General features: G+C 39.0%; 2 protein-coding genes and 1 pseudogene across 2 annotated transcripts; 1 reads left to right on the top strand and 2 right to left on the bottom strand.

Annotated features, from left to right (window-relative positions):
* Positions 1–59: 59 nt before the first annotated feature.
* Positions 60–295, bottom strand: LOC141616264 (small nucleolar RNA U3; annotated as a pseudogene).
* A 9,651-nt stretch (positions 296–9,946) lies between these two features.
* Positions 9,947–10,519, bottom strand: LOC141614620 (uncharacterized). The gene has a single exon (XM_074433367.1). It carries the CDS (start codon positions 10,517–10,519, stop codon positions 9,947–9,949), a length of 573 nt encoding a protein of 190 aa, XP_074289468.1.
* A 1,578-nt stretch (positions 10,520–12,097) lies between these two features.
* LOC141614619 (F-box protein At2g05970-like) lies at positions 12,098–13,276 on the top strand. Its single transcript, XM_074433366.1, has one exon. It carries the CDS (start codon positions 12,098–12,100, stop codon positions 13,274–13,276), a length of 1,179 nt encoding a protein of 392 aa, XP_074289467.1.
* The last annotated feature ends 4,193 nt before the right edge of the window (positions 13,277–17,469 follow it).

Here is a 17,469-nt window from a genome sequence, read left to right as displayed (position 1 = left end):
TTCTATTTCTAATAGTAAATGTCTTGGAATTCCATACTACAAAGGTAATTTTTTTTTTAGATGTGTCAGACAGCCTTACGACCATCCCAAGCCCAGTAATGGTCTAGGGAACGATCATCTACAGTGAACCGACAATCTTACAATATCTTACAATTGATGGCCAGTCGTTGTCAATCACGCTCTGGTCGCAAGGCTAATGGTTCATCAACCACATGCACCCAGTCACCTGCCTCTGTAGATCTCAAGGATACAGAGGTACAACCCTATAGGAAAGATCCTGTTCAAGTAAGGTCATTACTACAAAGGTAATTTGATCCTCTTCTTTTTTTCGATATTTCGTTGGAAATCATGTCCACTATATTTCGTCTTTGAAGATTTTAGTGAATAGGAGGAAGTACATTGTTTAAGTTATGTTTATGTAATTATTTATTATTTATTATTGTTAACACTTGATTTTTTTTTGGGATATTCTACCGTGTAATCCTGCGTTTTTCGATTTCCTATGTTATACCCCTCCTTTTTTTTTTAAGTCTACGTTGTACCTCTAAACTTCTTAGTTTTTCTCCATCATAACCTCGTTCATAACCTCGTTTAACTCTTCATTAACTTTATTATTATCAAACGACGATACTTTGACCTTTATTCTAACTTATTAATGTTGTATTACCATTGTATATGAGAAACATCATAAATCACTTTTAATAATCACCAACTACTATTAAAAACATATGTTATGAGTCATGGCATGATAATGAAGATTTTTTTGAACTTTTAGTTAGTTTCGTATACTATTTCTGTAATACCCCGTATTTTTATATAATAAAATTAATTAAACGGATATTATTTTATATTAATTATTATACATTTATATTACTAGTTATGTCGGGTTAATTGTTAGTCGAGAATTATGTTAAGTTATCGAGCTAAGTTAATTAAGACGGGTTTATAAGGATTCGAAAGGTAAACTAAATAATTAAACATCGGACCCAAAATAATTATGGGAAACCGTATTAGGGTGGTGTTTCGTGCCCATGAGACAAACAAAAGGCATGCTTGATTATTTTATGAACCCTATACTACCCATACTCCCTTGTTCACATCAATTCCCGCACCATACTCCACGCCTACTTCAAACACCCATACAAACCATACTTCATGGTTCCTCTTCTTCCTTATTAAGCCCGACAACTCTACCTATTCTCTTCCATGATTACACACCCCTCACGCAAACGAGAGAGAGAGAGAGAGAGAGAGCGGGGGGTTGTGGCGCAGCGACAAGGAAGGCCAATTGGCGGTTGTCGTCGGCCGTGGACAGCCCCGGTGGTGTTATGGCGGCAGGATAAGGTAAGAGCCAACTCTTTCCTCTGTTTTCTTTATTATGTCGAGTTTTGGGTGTCATTTCGTGGCTTAGGGAAGCGTTACTGGTGGTTGATAGCAAAGTCAGGGGGTAGGGTGGTAAGGGTCGACTAGGGTGGTGGTCATTGTTGAGGTGGTTTTAGGTGATGGTGGTGGTAGAGAAAGGAGGCGGCGATTGAGGGGTAGCATACGGGTTTAAATGCGTTTCAAAGCGAGTTAGATTGGTTGAGTTTGGGGTGGCGCCACCGTGGACTCGGGGGAGGTCGAACCGGCGGCGCCACGACACGGGGTACGATGCATGACGGCGAATAGGATAGTGGTTGTTTGGCAGGAGGTAGTGGTTGGTTGCGGTGGTGATAAAGGGAAAAACAGAGGGGTTTTGTGGGGTTGTCACCTGCGTCCGGTGATGTTGGTGACCGTGGTCAGACTCGCCGGCCTGAGTCGACCACGGTGGTGAGGTCCAGTGGGGTCCAGGCAGTTGGGGGGACCACGGTGGCAGTGGCGGCGGCCACTGCTGGTGGCTACTTCCGGTCGTGGGTAAGGGTAGTCGGGGTCGGGTTGAAATGAGGTACAAAGCGTGGCTTCAAGTTCGTAATTGAGTCGGGACGATAACCATTGTGATATTTTGTAAGCGTTTTAATATTAGTGCATAAGTCGGGTTTGTTATTTATAAAATAAAGGGTTAGTATTATTATTAGTGAACAAATTAATTGTCGTCACTAGATTACTTTTATTAATAATTAATTCGGGTTTCTCTTAATCGAATAATCCGTTTGATCTTTTAATTATCATATCGGTTATTTAATTTAATTCCCGAGATATTAAATTAATTAAAGATGGGTTTTGAGTCGGGATTGTTGAGCTGTTCAATGATTGATTTGGGTTTTTATTAAATCACACAATTCGTTTAATACTCTAATTATCATTTGGCTTAGTCCCGAGTTATTGGAAATAAAATAATAATTAATAATAAGTAATTAATTAAAGACGGGTTAATGGAAAAGTTACTATATCGGGAAGTTTCCATTTTAAGAAACTATACTTTAATAACTGTCTATTTTGGGAAGTTGAGTCAAATGCTAATCGGGTTATTTTAATTATCAGCCGGGCATAAGTTGGTGTCGGGATTGTATTTCGGGAAGACTCCTAATTGAGAGATCTCTATATTTAGTAGTTGGTAATTATAAATATTATAATTGTTTTAGGTGGCGGATTCGTGAAGGATCGATAATCAAATTCATTACTTTATTTCTGGACTGCTTAATTGGATTTGCTGGCACTTGAGGTAGGGAAATACACTTGTCCTATTATCGTCATTGTTGGATTGTGTTGACTTGATTCCTGGTTGTTGCTTTACGTTATCATTTATATTCGGAAAGGTGATTGACTGATTTGATCGTATTGAGTATGGTATCACAACATCGGGTAACTGGCATGATTTTACGATTCATCAGTTCATTGATTTATATATATTGTTTTGCATCAATTTATTTTGAACATTCATATGCATTGGAGTTGGAGGATGATCGTATTGAGTATGATATCATTGATTATTCAGGGTATGTGATACGGTGTGGAGATTATTCAGGGTATGTGATACGGTGTGGAGATTATTCAGGGTATGTGATACGGTGTGGAGATTATTCAGGGTATGTGATACGGTGTGGAGATTATTCAGGGTATGTGATACGGTGTGGAGATTATTCAGGGTATGTGATACGGTGTGGAGATTATTCAGGGTATGTGATACGGTGTGGAGATTATTCAGGGTCTGTGATATGGAGAGGTGGAGGATGTGACGAATTGGAAATGGAGTTATGTATTTTGTTGTTGTACTTATTTTGTTTTCCCTACTCAACCTCGTGGTTGACCCTGTGTATTCGTGAACACCTGTGATGATCCGTTTTATGGGGAGCAGTCTTGACAGGTTTAAGAGATAGGACGGGAGCTTGATGGGCGTGAGACATTGGATCAGACGACTTAGTGACTAGATCATCATCTAGAAGACTTTCACTTTTATTTATGTCAGTTCTTGTAATCGAGTTGAAAAGAGGTTTGTAATAATTAAGTTAAAATATTATATAATTGCCTTGGAGTTTAATTTGTTATTCACTACCTCGGGAAACCGAGATGGTAACAGTCCGTTTTATTAGAGAATGTCTTGACGAGGACTTCTTTTATAAACCGGGGTGTTACAAAGTGGTATCAGAGCATAGTGGATGGCGTTAAAAGTTAATTTAATTTTTCTCTAATATACTCGCATGAATATTTACAATAATTTTGTTTAAAAGTTTACACATGGATGGTGGTAATGATCGTGTTTAAATGTCCACCCATGTAGGGTGTCATCTGAGTTTTCAAGACTTTCATGTGAGTTGTGTGCCTAAAGTTATACTTATTACCTTCATTGCATTCAAATATTTCAATTGAACCTAAAACCTATAACATGATAATAAGCAGTGTTGTTAATTCTTAATGGATATGTTCATCATTATACCGTCATAAAATACTAAAGGGATCCTTGCAATTGTAGGAGCATGATATAAAGGAAATTGTTTGATATAATACGACATTTGAAATATCTATATTCTCGAGTCGTCACTAGCAATTATATTTTAATAAAGATTGTTCATGATAACTATGTTGGCAATATTATAATGGGATAACCCTTTAATGATTCATATGATATGCGCTGGTTTAAATGATAGTTGTTATAGTTAAGTTTAATTGAGTCGTGAATATAACTGAGTAAAGAAGTGCAACTAAAATCCTGATGATTGAGGTAATAGACGTTCATTAGTAAAGATAGGACTGAAATGAATAAGCTGAATCTGTAAGATTCTAATATATGAGTCCACACCTCAGCTTGTTTTGTTTAAAGGAATTGAATTAAGTCTATCTGATTTTGAGTTTGTAGTAAGCTGTAAATGGATTCTATGACGGCCCTGTTATAAGATTATGTTAAGAAAATTTAATCACCGTCCAGTATGAAAGTAAAAGTTTGAAAATGAAGCTAAATTTTGTCGTGTGAGTATAAATTCGGTAGGAGATTTCCAGCTAGTGTCTGGTTGAATGGTTTCATGATAGTTGCTAAGTCTGGAGTAATGAAATTAGAACGGAGTCACAAGTGGTGAGTCAAGTTAGTCATGTTGTTCGTTCACATAGCGAATTGGTGGGTTGTGGTTGGTTACGAATGTCGAAACGGGAAATGTGATTTGGTGATTTAAATGAGTTACGTGTTAACATGGTAAGTTGATATTAGCATGACAGGTAACGAATAATGGTAAAAAAAAAAAAAAAAAAAAAAAAAAAAAAAAAAAATTGGTGTCGTTAAATACATTAACCTTGTATGTCATGGTGTTGAGTGCAGTTAAACATATTTAATACCAATAACGAAATTTTATGCATGATAGTCTTGTATGTTAACTTCCCAATAACGAGGTTTACCCGCTTGTTTGACTCGACCAATATGTTTGTAGAATTTGTCAATCAAGGCGCATTCGTCATTTGTGAATAATTCCTAAACCCTTTGTTATAAGAATTGAAAATATTTCTGGGACGATAAGTACTGCGAAACTGGTTGTCTTCATTTGTTATCGGTGATTCTGTGTCTTGACCTGAATTTGTACAATTGTGTAAAGGAAAGTTGGATTGGACCTATTAGGTTATAAATTTTAATAAGATCGATTTACCAAAGTGTTGACCCTAATTCTTTCCTTATGGTGATTGATCCCCTATATTCTAAGGTATGAAATTACAATGATTGGTGAGGTGAATAATTACTAATGATTTTTTTTTTACTGGTAACGGTAGCATCCTTGAAAGAGTTGTATATCGATTGTCTTTGGTAAGAACCAGTTATCTGGAACGTGAGTTGAGAACCTTTTATTCTTTTTAAGTTGTTAGCAGTAGTTTGAGACCGTTGTTATAATAATGAAGGTTACGAGGACGTAACCATGTTTCTAGTTGGGGAGGATTGTAAAATCTTGATGCTTAATTTGCACTTGTTTGTAGGTTATAGTTGACCAAGTTGACGTTTAGTTGTAGGGTACGTATGCAAATGAGTTCTATATGTTTTGTTACTACTTCTGTTAGTTAATTGATGTGTAAAAGGAGAGTTTGATTAAACTGCTGGTAATGAGTTATGAGTGGCCTATGAGCCGAGTGATGATTACGGGAGATATGTTTGCGGTCCAGTGCGACCATGGTTAATGAGTTTATGTCGAGTTTGAGATCGGAATTGAGATGAAAAGATGATGGTGTTCTCAGATGAGGATTTAATTGTTATACAGTTGTGTTCGCCGGTAGTTATTAGTCGTAGTTAATTGGGTTAAGTAAAGAAGAGCTAAAACTTCGGGACGAAGTTTATTTTTAGGAGGGCAGAATGTAACATTTCGTTTTTGTTATGTTTAATTGATGTGTCAAAAGTGTGAGTTAACCGTGTTAGAAATGCGTGACGTTTGTAAGTACGATATACAATACCATTTTGAGGTTTGAGTATGGGAGCGAACTTCGGGACGAAGTTCATTTTAAGGGGGGAAGACTGTAATACCCCGTATTTTTATATAATAAAATTAATTAAACGGATATTATTTTATATTAATTATTATACATTTATATTACTAGTTATGTCGGGTTAATTGTTAGTCGAGAATTATGTTAAGTTATCGAGCTAAGTTAATTAAGACGGGTTTATAAGGATTCGAAAGGTAAACTAAATAATTAAACATCGGACCCAAAATAATTATGGGAAACCGTATTAGGGTGGTGTTTCGTGCCCATGAGACAAACAAAAGGCATGCTTGATTATTTTATGAACCCTATACTACCCATACTCCCTTGTTCACATCAATTCCCGCACCATACTCCACGCCTACTTCAAACACCCATACAAACCATACTTCATGGTTCCTCTTCTTCCTTATTAAGCCCGACAACTCTACCTATTCTCTTCCATGATTACACACCCCTCACGCAAACGAGAGAGAGAGAGAGAGAGAGAGCAGGGGTTGTGACGGCGCAGCAAGGAAGGCCAATTGGCGGTTGTCGTCGGCCGTGGACAGCCCTGGTGGCTGTTATGGCGGCAGGATAAGGTAAGAGCCAACTCTTTCCTCTGTTTTCTTTATTATGTCGAGTTTTGGGTGTCATTTCGTGGCTTAGGGAAGCGTTACTGGTGGTTGATAGCAAAGTCAGGGGGTAGGGTGGTAAGGGTCGACTAGGGTGGTGGCTGTTGAGGTGGTTTTAGGTGATGGTGGTGGTAGAGAAAGGAGGCAGCGATTGAGGGGGTAGCATACGGGTTTAAATGCAGTTTCAGGCGAGTTAGATTGGTTGAGTTTGGGGTGGCGCCACCGTGGACTCGGGGGAGGTCGAACCGGCGGCGCCACGACACCTGGGTACGATGCATGACGGCGAATAGGATAGTGGTTGTTTGGCAGGAGGTAGTGGTTGGTTGCGGTGGTGATAAAGGGAAAAACAGAGGGGTTTTGTGGGGTTGTCACCTGCGTCCGGTGATGTTGGTGACCGTGGTCAGACTCGCCGGCCTGAGTCGACCACGGTGGTGAGGTCCAGTGGGGTCCAGGCAGTTGGGGGGACCACGGTGGCAGTGGCGGCGGCCACTGCTGGTGGCTACTTCCGGTCGTGGGTAAGGGTAGTCGGGGTCGGGTTGAAATGAGGTACAAAGCGTGGCTTCAAGTTCGTAATTGAGTCGGGACGATAACCATTGTGATATTTTGTAAGCGTTTTAATATTAGTGCATAAGTCGGGTTTGTTATTTATAAAATAAAGGGTTAGTATTATTATTAGTGAACAAATTAATTGTCGTCACTAGATTACTTTTATTAATAATTAATTCGGGTTTCTCTTAATCGAATAATCCGTTTGATCTTTTAATTATCATATCGGTTATTTAATTTAATTCCCGAGATATTAAATTAATTAAAGATGGGTTTTGAGTCGGGATTGTTGAGCTGTTCAATGATTGATTTGGGTTTTTATTAAATCACACAATTCGTTTAATACTCTAATTATCATTTGGCTTAGTCCCGAGTTATTGGAAATAAAATAATAATTAATAATAAGTAATTAATTAAAGACGGGTTAATGGAAAAGTTACTATATCGGGAAGTTTCCATTTTAAGAAACTATACTTTAATAACTGTCTATTTTGGGAAGTTGAGTCAAATGCTAATCGGGTTATTTTAATTATCAGCCGGGCATAAGTTGGTGTCGGGATTGTATTTCGGGAAGACTCCTAATTGAGAGATCTCTATATTTAGTAGTTGGTAATTATAAATATTATAATTGTTTTAGGTGGCGGATTCGTGAAGGATCGATAATCAAATTCATTACTTTATTTTCGGATCGCTTAATTGGATTTTTGGCACTTGAGGTAGGGAAATACACTTGTCCTATTATCGTCATTGTTGGATTGTGTTGACTTGATTCCTGGTTGTTGCTTTACGTTATCATTTATATTCGGAAAGGTGATTGATTGATTTGATCGTATTGAGTATGATATCACAACATCGGTAATCGGCATGATTTTACGATTCATCGAGTTCATTGATTTATATATATTGTTTTGCATCAATTTATTTTGAACATTCATATGCATTGGAGTTGGAGGATGATCGTATTGAGTATGATATCATTGATTATTCGGGGGTATGTGATACGGTGTGGAGATTATTCAGGGTATGTGATACGGTGTGGAGATTATTCAGGGTATGTGATACGGTGTGGAGATTATTCGGGGGGGTATGTGATACGGTGTGGAGATTATTCGGGGTATGTGATACGGTGTGGAGATTATTCGGGGTATGTGATACGGTGTGGAGATTATTCGGGGTATGTGATACGGTGTGGAGATTATTCGGAGTGTGATATGGAGAGGTGGAGGATGTGACGAATTGGAAATGGAGTTATGTATTTTGTTGTTGTACTTATTTTGTTTTCCCTACTCAACCTCGTGGTTGACCCTGTGTATTCGTGAACACCTGTGATGATCCGTTTTATGGGGAGCAGTCTTGACAGGTTTAAGAGATAGGACGGGAGCTTGATGGGCGTGAGACATTGGATCAGACGACTTAGTGACTAGATCATCATCTAGAAGACTTTCACTTTTATTTATGTCAGTTCTTGTAATCGAGTTGAAAAGAGGTTTGTAATAATTAAGTTAAAATATTATATAATTGCCTTGGAGTTTAATTTGTTATTCACTACCTCGGGAAACCGAGATGGTAACAGTCCGTTTTATTAGAGAATGTCTTGACGAGGACTTCTTTTATAAACCGGGGTGTTACAATTTCGTGGGCTAATCATGAGTAATTCGACGAACTAAGGGGGCGTTTGGTACGGGAAAGGGTAAGAGAATGAAATCAAGAAAGGGTATGAGAGGGAAATGAATGGGATCACCCATATTATACTTGGGTGTTTGGTTGACAATTAGAGGAAAAGGGAATTAAAAGCCAACATCCACCACCTCCACCACAATTACCCACCACCTGCCACCATTATCTACACCGACACCATCACAAATAGCGGCGCCGACGATCTTCCTCACGGTACCCCACGGCGAACCTAATCACCGCGCCTCACGCCCTCAACAAACACCACAATCCCGACCCTAAACACCTTATTCATTCTAAAAAATACACCACAACCCTTCGAAAACCCCTCCCCCACCCCTTAAAACACCAGATCTGGTGTGGCCGGCGTCGGGCGGTTGCAGTGGTGTGGCCGAGGAAGGTGTTGGTGGTGGTTGGTGGGGTGGGAGAGTTACTGAAGTTGTTGGTGTGGTGTTTAGTGGTTGAGGATATGAGGTAGCGTGGACAGGCGGCGTCGTTGGTGGTGGTTGTGTCGGCGTCCCTGGTGGTGGTTGTGTCGGTGTGGTGGGTGTAGGGTGTAGGTGGCAGTGGTTGACGGTGTGAGAGGGTGTGGTGGGTGTTGGTGGGAGTGGTGGAAATAGGGAATAGGAGGAAGAAGGGATTATGGGGTTATGGGCTTACCCAAGGGGGGGAGGGGTAAGGATGAGAATGGTTTTGGGGGTAAGGGGGGGTATGGGTTACCCTTTCTTTGTGTCAAACAAACAACAACAAAAGGAATCAGCCATTTTTATTCTCTTTCCCTTTCCTTATTCCCCCCAACCAAACGCCCCCTAATAAGTAAATGAGTGGGTTACCGAGTAATTGGAATGATAAATTGACGATTTAATATGTCATTTAAGAAACTAAGTTAGCAAAGACAACAAATAAGGTCATGAAATAGACTAATGTATAGAGTTTAGGGGTACACCATAGAATATAAAAAAAAGGAGGGGTACAATGTAGAAAACCAAAAATCACAAGGGCACACCGTAAAATATCCCTAAAAGGTGTTGAAGTCAGCCCATGAATTCTAATTTTAATAACATGCTCTTATTATATATCGATGTTTTTTTTTTCAAAAATAGAAACAGAAGGGAGGGAGCAAAACCCGGAGTATACGGAGTACTATTTAACAACGAACTGATATTTGTAACCTTTAACACCTAGTCACTTATATTACGGCGGAAAGAATTTTATAGCATGTCTCGAACTACCAATAATTTAATTTAAAATTGGGGAATAAACAGGATCGGTGGGGCAAATGATGAGTGCATATCATCGCCTTCGTAAAATTGCCGTATTTCGTGACTCTTGACGTCAAAGACACCCGTATAATGTCCACCTGGCTTTGTTACTGATAGCCAACACATATCTAAATCATCAGTGAAATATATGCAATTAGGTTGCAACCCGTTGGTATGTGTTACAGAAACACACATGGAAGAATTACCACCTACTACCAATGCCACTTCCCCTAAATCTTCAATTTTCTCCCAACTTTTGTCTTCAGTTTTAAATCTATACACCTTAAAATCATTTGTCCTCCAAAAATAATCAACATTGTAAACAATATCATCATCAATTAACACTTGTCTGTTGAATCTTGACACCGCGAGAAGATCACTACCTGATTGTACCAAATATGTTAGGATTGCAGTCCATCCATTAACCTTCAGGAAAAATTTATGGCCACACTGTGAATAATTTGCTGGTTTTATATGCTCAAGAGCGTTGAATTCCTTGACATCCCAAGATACAATTGAACCGTCTTCATATAAACCAAATACTTTATCCTCCATTCCCACAACATCAAGAATGTGAACTGTTAATTAAACAATTGAACATTGAAGTTATGGTCAATCATTGCAACCCAGCCATAAGGTGAACCCCAACACCTTGCTCCAAAAGTCTCAGGGAGGTTGAAATTGTAACACTTGTTATTACTAAGATTATAAATCTTGCGAACACAATCGGGATTATCACTAGTGTTTTCCGCAAGTAAAAGCCACGGTACTTCTGATTTAGCGCTCCACTGGTGCCTAATTGAGGATGAAGCACGATTCCACCGACGACATACAACAGAAAACTTAATAAAATCATCCAAAGTTTCCAACTTTAACGCAATGACACCAAGAAGATCGAGAGGTAAGGTAGACCAAATGGCGGCCATCTAATAGCAGAAATATTAATGCAAATATTAGATTCAAATATCACAAAAAGAATATAAACAGAAGAGAAATATAAAGAAAGGGAAACTAATTTAACAAACACAACTCCTCAACATAATTAATTAATCAGAAATAGTAAACCTTGGTGTCGAAGAAAGAGCAGTACTAATAATCTGAGAAATCGAGTTGGGGTGTAAGTCGAACTTACTTTCCTTGATCTATTTAATTGTGGTCCAAATTTTTTTAGGTGAAACTTGAAAGTGTAAGTCAGATTTACTTTCCTTAATCTAGGAATTCGTAATATAATTTTTTCATGGAATGCCGTTTTAGGTAAGAAGTTTATAAAACAATTTTACATCACTAACTTTCACCTAAAAGGAGTCTTATTTGTAGAGATCATTTGAAATAAATCCGATTATAATATCTGAATTGATAACCGATTGGACACCTGATATGAGTAATTTTAATAGTATACGAATCAATGAGTATTACATAGGGACCTCAATCTTTATCGATAGGACACAGCCTCATAAGCGTTGCTGCTATTGTTCTTGAACTTTATTTTACGATGTACTGTATGAGACAACATCGAATTAAACCGCCATTTTTCTTCTTATGTGTAGAGGACCGTCTGGAATGAGAATTTGTGATAACAAAAGGGAGTATAATAAAAGACACATAGAGGGCACAAATAAATGGTATATCAATAAAATCGTAAGAAACCGTCTTTCCTAAGTTAAAATTTTCCTTAGCGTGTCTGTTTTTAGAAAATTATGTATTTTAATTATGAGGGTTTTTCTAACATGTGCCCTTAGGGCACATGATAATAATCTAAGTAAAGAAAGTTTTTCAACATTATATAACTAATTATGGTAAATATGAGTTTAAACTCTAATTTGTCATGAAATATTCTCAACAAACTTTCCTTACTTGGCTTATTATCATGTTAGAAAAACCCTTTAATTATTTGAAGTAATATTTTCAAGTGGTTGTTGTACTAAGGAAAGCCTTTCCTTAAAGCCACCTTTTAATTTTAGGTAATATACTCGTATATAACCAAGGTTAGTTCTTAGATCTTCCTTCATCTTCTCTCCTTTCTCTTTTATTTACTTATTCAAGTTATAATCTTGAATCTTGATCCTTATATGATCATATTTGTCCTTTTAAAATTCCATGTTTAACTTATTTCAATATTTTTTGTTCTAGTAAATGGCTGCAGATTGGTCTATGTTGCCTCTTGACGTTGTTGGCGTCATTGCATTAAAGTTACAAACTTTCGAAGATTTTATTAAGTTTTCTGTTGCATGTCGTTGGTGGAATCGTGCTTCGTCTTCAGTAAAGCATCAATGGAAGGCTAAACCAGTTGTACCATGGCTTTTACTTGCTGAAAACACTAAAGATAATCCCGATTGTGTTCGCAAGATATTTAATCTTTCTAATAACAAGCGTTACAACTTGTATCTCCCGGAAACTTTTGGAGCAAGGTGTTGGGGTTCGCCATACGGTTGGATTGCAATGATTGACCGTAACTACGATGTTATATTGTTGAATCCAATCACTAAGGCTCAATTTCACTTCCCTTGTTTAAAACCCTTAGATTGTGGTACACCACCTACGAGTGGTGAAAGTTACGAGAGTTGGTTTTTGCGTTGTTTCGCAAACAGGCTTATTGTGCTTAAAGTTCCTCAAAATAATAATTACGAGTTTGTTGTTCTAGTAGTTTACGAGTATTACCAGGGCCTAGCTTTTGCTAGACAAGGCGATCAACAGTGGACACCCATATTCGTCAAATCTGAAGTTAAGATGGTTGATCTTGTAGCGATAGAGGATAAAGTATTTGCGCTATATGAAGATGGATCAATTGTATCTTGGAATGTCGACGAATTCAACGCTCTGCAGCTTATAAAACCAGCAGATTACTCGCTGCATGTCAATTTAGTTTTCGTGAAGTTGAACAAAAGTATAAATCAAATATACATGGCACAATCAGGTAATGAGCTCCTCCTGGTGTTAAGATACAAGGATGGAGTAGGGAATGCAGATAATACTGATTTCGATCACGACATTGTTTATCGAACAATTGGTTTTGAGGTGTACAAACTTAAACCTAAAGACAAAATTTGGGAGATAACTAAAGATTTGGGGGAAGTGGCATTGGTTGTAGGCGGTAACTCTTCCATGTGCGTTGCTACCGGACATGCCGAAGGCTTGCAACGTAATTGTATTTATTTCACAGATGATGATTATGTGTATTGGAGGTTGGTAAGAGAGAAGGGTGGACATGATACGGGTTTCTATGACATCAAGACTGACGTCCTGCAATTTTACGAAGGTGATGATATGCGCTCCTCATTTTCCCCACCAACCTTCTTTATTCCCCAACTTTAAATTATCGTAGTTCGAATGCATACCATTAATTGTAGCTACATTTTAAAATTTATTCGATTGCATACCATTAATTGTAGCTACTTTTTATAAGTAACTTACTTTTAGACCTCTTGAAATAAATTCTGAACTTGAAAAATCAAACGAAAGTATTGAATTAATGAATCAAACACTTGATGATATGAGTAGGCTAAATAGTACTTGGAGCTCAATTCAATCTGAATGGAACCAAAATAAAAGCGAATTCAATATATCCGAATGATAGACAAAAAGGAGTCTCATAACAAAGAAAATAGACTAGAAGTCATCGCTAACTCTCAAACTACGACTTCATTTCATGTAAGAAATCGCATGATAAAACATAATCTTTGTTGACAAAATATTTCTTTTGATTTTCTTAATTACTTTGGTTTCAAAGCGTACTAACTAAAAAAACTCGTAAAACATTTTAAAATTGGGGAATAAACAGGGTAGGTGGGGAAAATATTGAGCGGGTATCATCACCTTCGTAGAATGGCCATATGTCGCCACTCTCGAAGTCAAAGACACATGTATCATGTCCACCAGGCTCTCTTACTGATCCCAAAAAAAATGATAATCATAGTGAAATATATGCAATTACGTTGCAATCCATTGGTATGTGCTACAGAAAAACAATAATATTTGGGTACTTTTATGTAGAGTAACTAAGGTGATACTGAACCGAGAAAAAGGATTACGCATTTGAGGTAGTATCTCAGACCTTGTAGTTTTTGAGCATATACACATTTTTTCTGAGCACATTACCATTTATAAATATAGCTTTTGAGCAATATTATATTTTTTTAGTGTAATGTTTTAGTAAATGTGATCAATATTAGATGTGAAACCCTTCACTTTATTCATTCAATATCTCAACCATATATACAAGTCTCGTTGCTATTGTTAGCTAATGCAATCCCATAAATCAAGGGATATTCTATCCTAAGTTAGGTAGAGTATACTACAAATAAGGAAGGCTGACCATACAAAATATATACGAGAATATTTAAAATTCTATTACACCCCCATAGTCGAAGCGGGAGGAGGACGTATGCTGAGACTAGAATGAAAATCATCGAACATTACTTTCGGCAATCCTTTGGTGAACACGTCCGCATATTGGTAGCGAGAGGGCACATGACGGATGTGGACTTGACCGAGAGCCACTTTCTCTCGTACAAAATGTATATCGAGTTCGATGTGTTTGGTACGTTGGTGATTGACGGGATTCCCGGCTAGGTAAATTGCGGAAATATTGTCACAATAAAAAATAGTGGCTTTGTTGACCGGTTTGCAGAGTTCAAGAAGGAGATTGCGTAGCCAACAAGATTCGGCCACGACATTAGCGACACCTCGATATTCGGCCTCGGCGCTGGAACGTGAAATAGTAGGTTGACGTTTGGAGGACCAAGATATAAGGTTGTCACCGAGATAGACACAATAACCGGACGTGGACCGACGAGTATTCGGGCAGCCACCCCAATCTGCGTCACTATATGCGGTTAAGGTGGTAACATTAGATTTAGTTAAATGTAGACCAAAACGTGACGTACCACGCAAATATCGGATAATCCGTTTAAGAGCACCATAATGAGCTTCTCGAGGATCATGCATATAGAGACATATTTGCTGAACGGCATAGGAAATATCGGGGCGGGTGAAGGTAAGGTACTGGAGAGCTCCGGCCAGGCTCCGGTACATAGTCGGGTCGGAAACGGGGGCACCTGCATTCGCACCAAGTTTAGACTTTGTGTCAACCGGGGTTTGAGCGGGTTTACACTTAGTCATATTAGCACGGGCAATAATGTCTTCAGCATATTATGTTGGTGAAGAAATAGACCCTTGGAGTGTCGAATAGCATAGATTCCCAAAAAATAATTAAGCGGTCCGAGATCAGTCATAGCGAATTCGGAGTGAAGCTGAGCCATAATCGTCTTTTGGAGCGAACTGGTGGATGTAGCAAGAATAATATCGGCGACATATAATAAAATGTATGTTGTGCCATCATCACCACTATAAATAAATAACGAATTATCGCACTTACTATGACGGAATCCGACAGTGGAGACATAATGTGCCAACCGCTGGTACGAAGCTCTTGGGGCCTGTTTGAGACCGTATAAGGACTTTTTCAGAAGGCAAACAAAGTCAGGTTTATTACGGTCGCGAAACCTTGGTGGTTGGTGCATATAAACTGTCTCCGTTAGTTGACCATGAAGGAAGGCATTTTTGACATCTAGTTGACGGATGTGCCAATGTTCACTGACCGCAAGACTGAGTACGGTCCGTATAGTAGCTGGTTTTACCACGGGACTGAAAGTCTCATCACAATCGACACCTACCTGTTGGGACCTGCCATTCACAACAAGGCGAGCTTTATAGCGCTCCAAATCACCATTAACTTTAAATTTATGCTTAAACAACCATAAACAACGCGTAATATTGACATCGGGAGATCGAGGCACAAGTACCCAAGTCTTATTCTTAATGAGTGCGTCAAATTTGCCGTGCATGGCACGATTCCAATTAGGGTTACTAAGTGCGGTTTTGGGGCATCGTTGTAGGGAGATGCGGTTGGTTGAGTTGTGGCGCATAAATCAAATATCGGTTTTGGTTTAAAAATGCCATGTTTAGCTCGGGTTGCCATTTGAGGGGACGGGTTGGGATGTGGTTGTCCAGGGTCCGGTTGTGAGTGGGGTTGGGCCGTAGGTGAGCAATGGACCGAGGGAGGGGTCTGGGTCGTAGGAGGGGACTGGGTCGTAGGTTGGGATTGGGCCGAGGGGGGAGTCTGGTCCGCAGGGGGAGTAAAAGGAGCTGATGATGGGGACTGGGCCGTGGGGGAGGTGGGCTCAGTGTGTGGTTCATCAGTTTGGGCTAGGGGAGTGTGGTAAAGCTGATGGGTCAAAACAGGAGATGGGCCAGAGTCTAGAAAATCATAGGAAGTTGGAAGAGCCTGGTTATTGTCGGCGAAGGGAAATATCGTTTCGTCGAAGGTAACATGACGGGCTATTATAACTTTCCGAGTCTTAGGGTCAAAACACTTGTAACCGCGGTGGGAAGACGGGTAGCCGATAAAAATACACGGTATAGCACGGGGAGCAAGTTTATGCGTGGTGGAGGAGGGGATGTGAGGGTAACATCGACAACCGAAAGTGAGAAGATGACCATAAGACGGTATCCGATTGTATAGACTCAAGGTAGGGGAGTTGTTTCGATTAGCTTTACTTGGAAGAATATTGTGAAGGTACGTAGCTACGGCAAGGGCGTGATGCCACATAGATAGGGGCATGTTAACATGAAGGAGCAAAGTGCGGACTATATTATTTATGGTTCGGATTTTGCGCTCGGCCTTATCGTTTTGTGGAGAGGTATGAGGACACGAAAATCGGAATAGCATTCCTTTGTCAGCGAACAATTTATGTAATGGGGAATTATCGAACTCACGACCGTTATCACATTACAGTGTTTTAATTTGACGATTGAATTGGGTATGGAAAATTATAAAAAGTAGTGAAAATAGAATAGACGTCAGATTTATTTTTGAGGGGAAAAGTCCACAAGAAATTAGTATGATCGTCTAAAAACAAAATGTAATAACGATGACCCATAGTGCTTAGAATGGGTGAGGTCCATAAATCTGTATGCAAAATATCAAATGGGCACATAGAGTTCGAAAAAGATGCATAAAACGGAAGTTTAATGTGCTTCCCTAATTGACAAGAATGACAAACCGATAAACGTTTAATTGGATGACATGAAATGTCCTTATTTGAGCATAAAGAATTAAAAATTTCCGTGCTGGGGTGGCCTAGACGAGAGTGCCACGCGGAGGAGGGGAGGGCAAGGAAAGCGTGAGGTACGGTATCAGTGGCTTGGTCGGATTTTTGGAGAGGGTAGAGATCAGCCGTGCTATTGCTTCTCAAAATCGGCGTCCCCGTCTTGAGATCCTTCACAGTAAAACCAACAGGGTCAAATTCAACAGAAACTTTATTGCCGGTTGTGAATTTACGAACAGAAATCAAGTTTTTAATTATATGGGAAACATGAAGGACATTTTTTAGACTAAGTGAGGCTTTAGGCGTTGGGATGGTTGTAGCACCGTGACCAACAATGGGGATCTGACTACCATTTCCCACTAAAATATGACGTTTATCACGCAAAAGAGAATAGGACGA

Source organism: Silene latifolia, chromosome 11 (genome assembly GCF_048544455.1).
Source record: "Silene latifolia isolate original U9 population chromosome 11, ASM4854445v1, whole genome shotgun sequence".
NCBI lineage: Eukaryota > Viridiplantae > Streptophyta > Magnoliopsida > Caryophyllales > Caryophyllaceae > Silene > Silene latifolia.
Note: the sequence above shows the minus strand (reverse complement) of the source record. Positions and strands in the feature narration are given on the sequence as shown.

Coding starts and splice junctions, on each gene's coding strand:
- LOC141614620 (XM_074433367.1), bottom strand. CDS start 10,519: ATGGAGGATAAAGTATTTGGTTTATATGAAGACGGTTCAATTGTATCT.
- LOC141614619 (XM_074433366.1), top strand. CDS start 12,098: ATGGCTGCAGATTGGTCTATGTTGCCTCTTGACGTTGTTGGCGTCATT.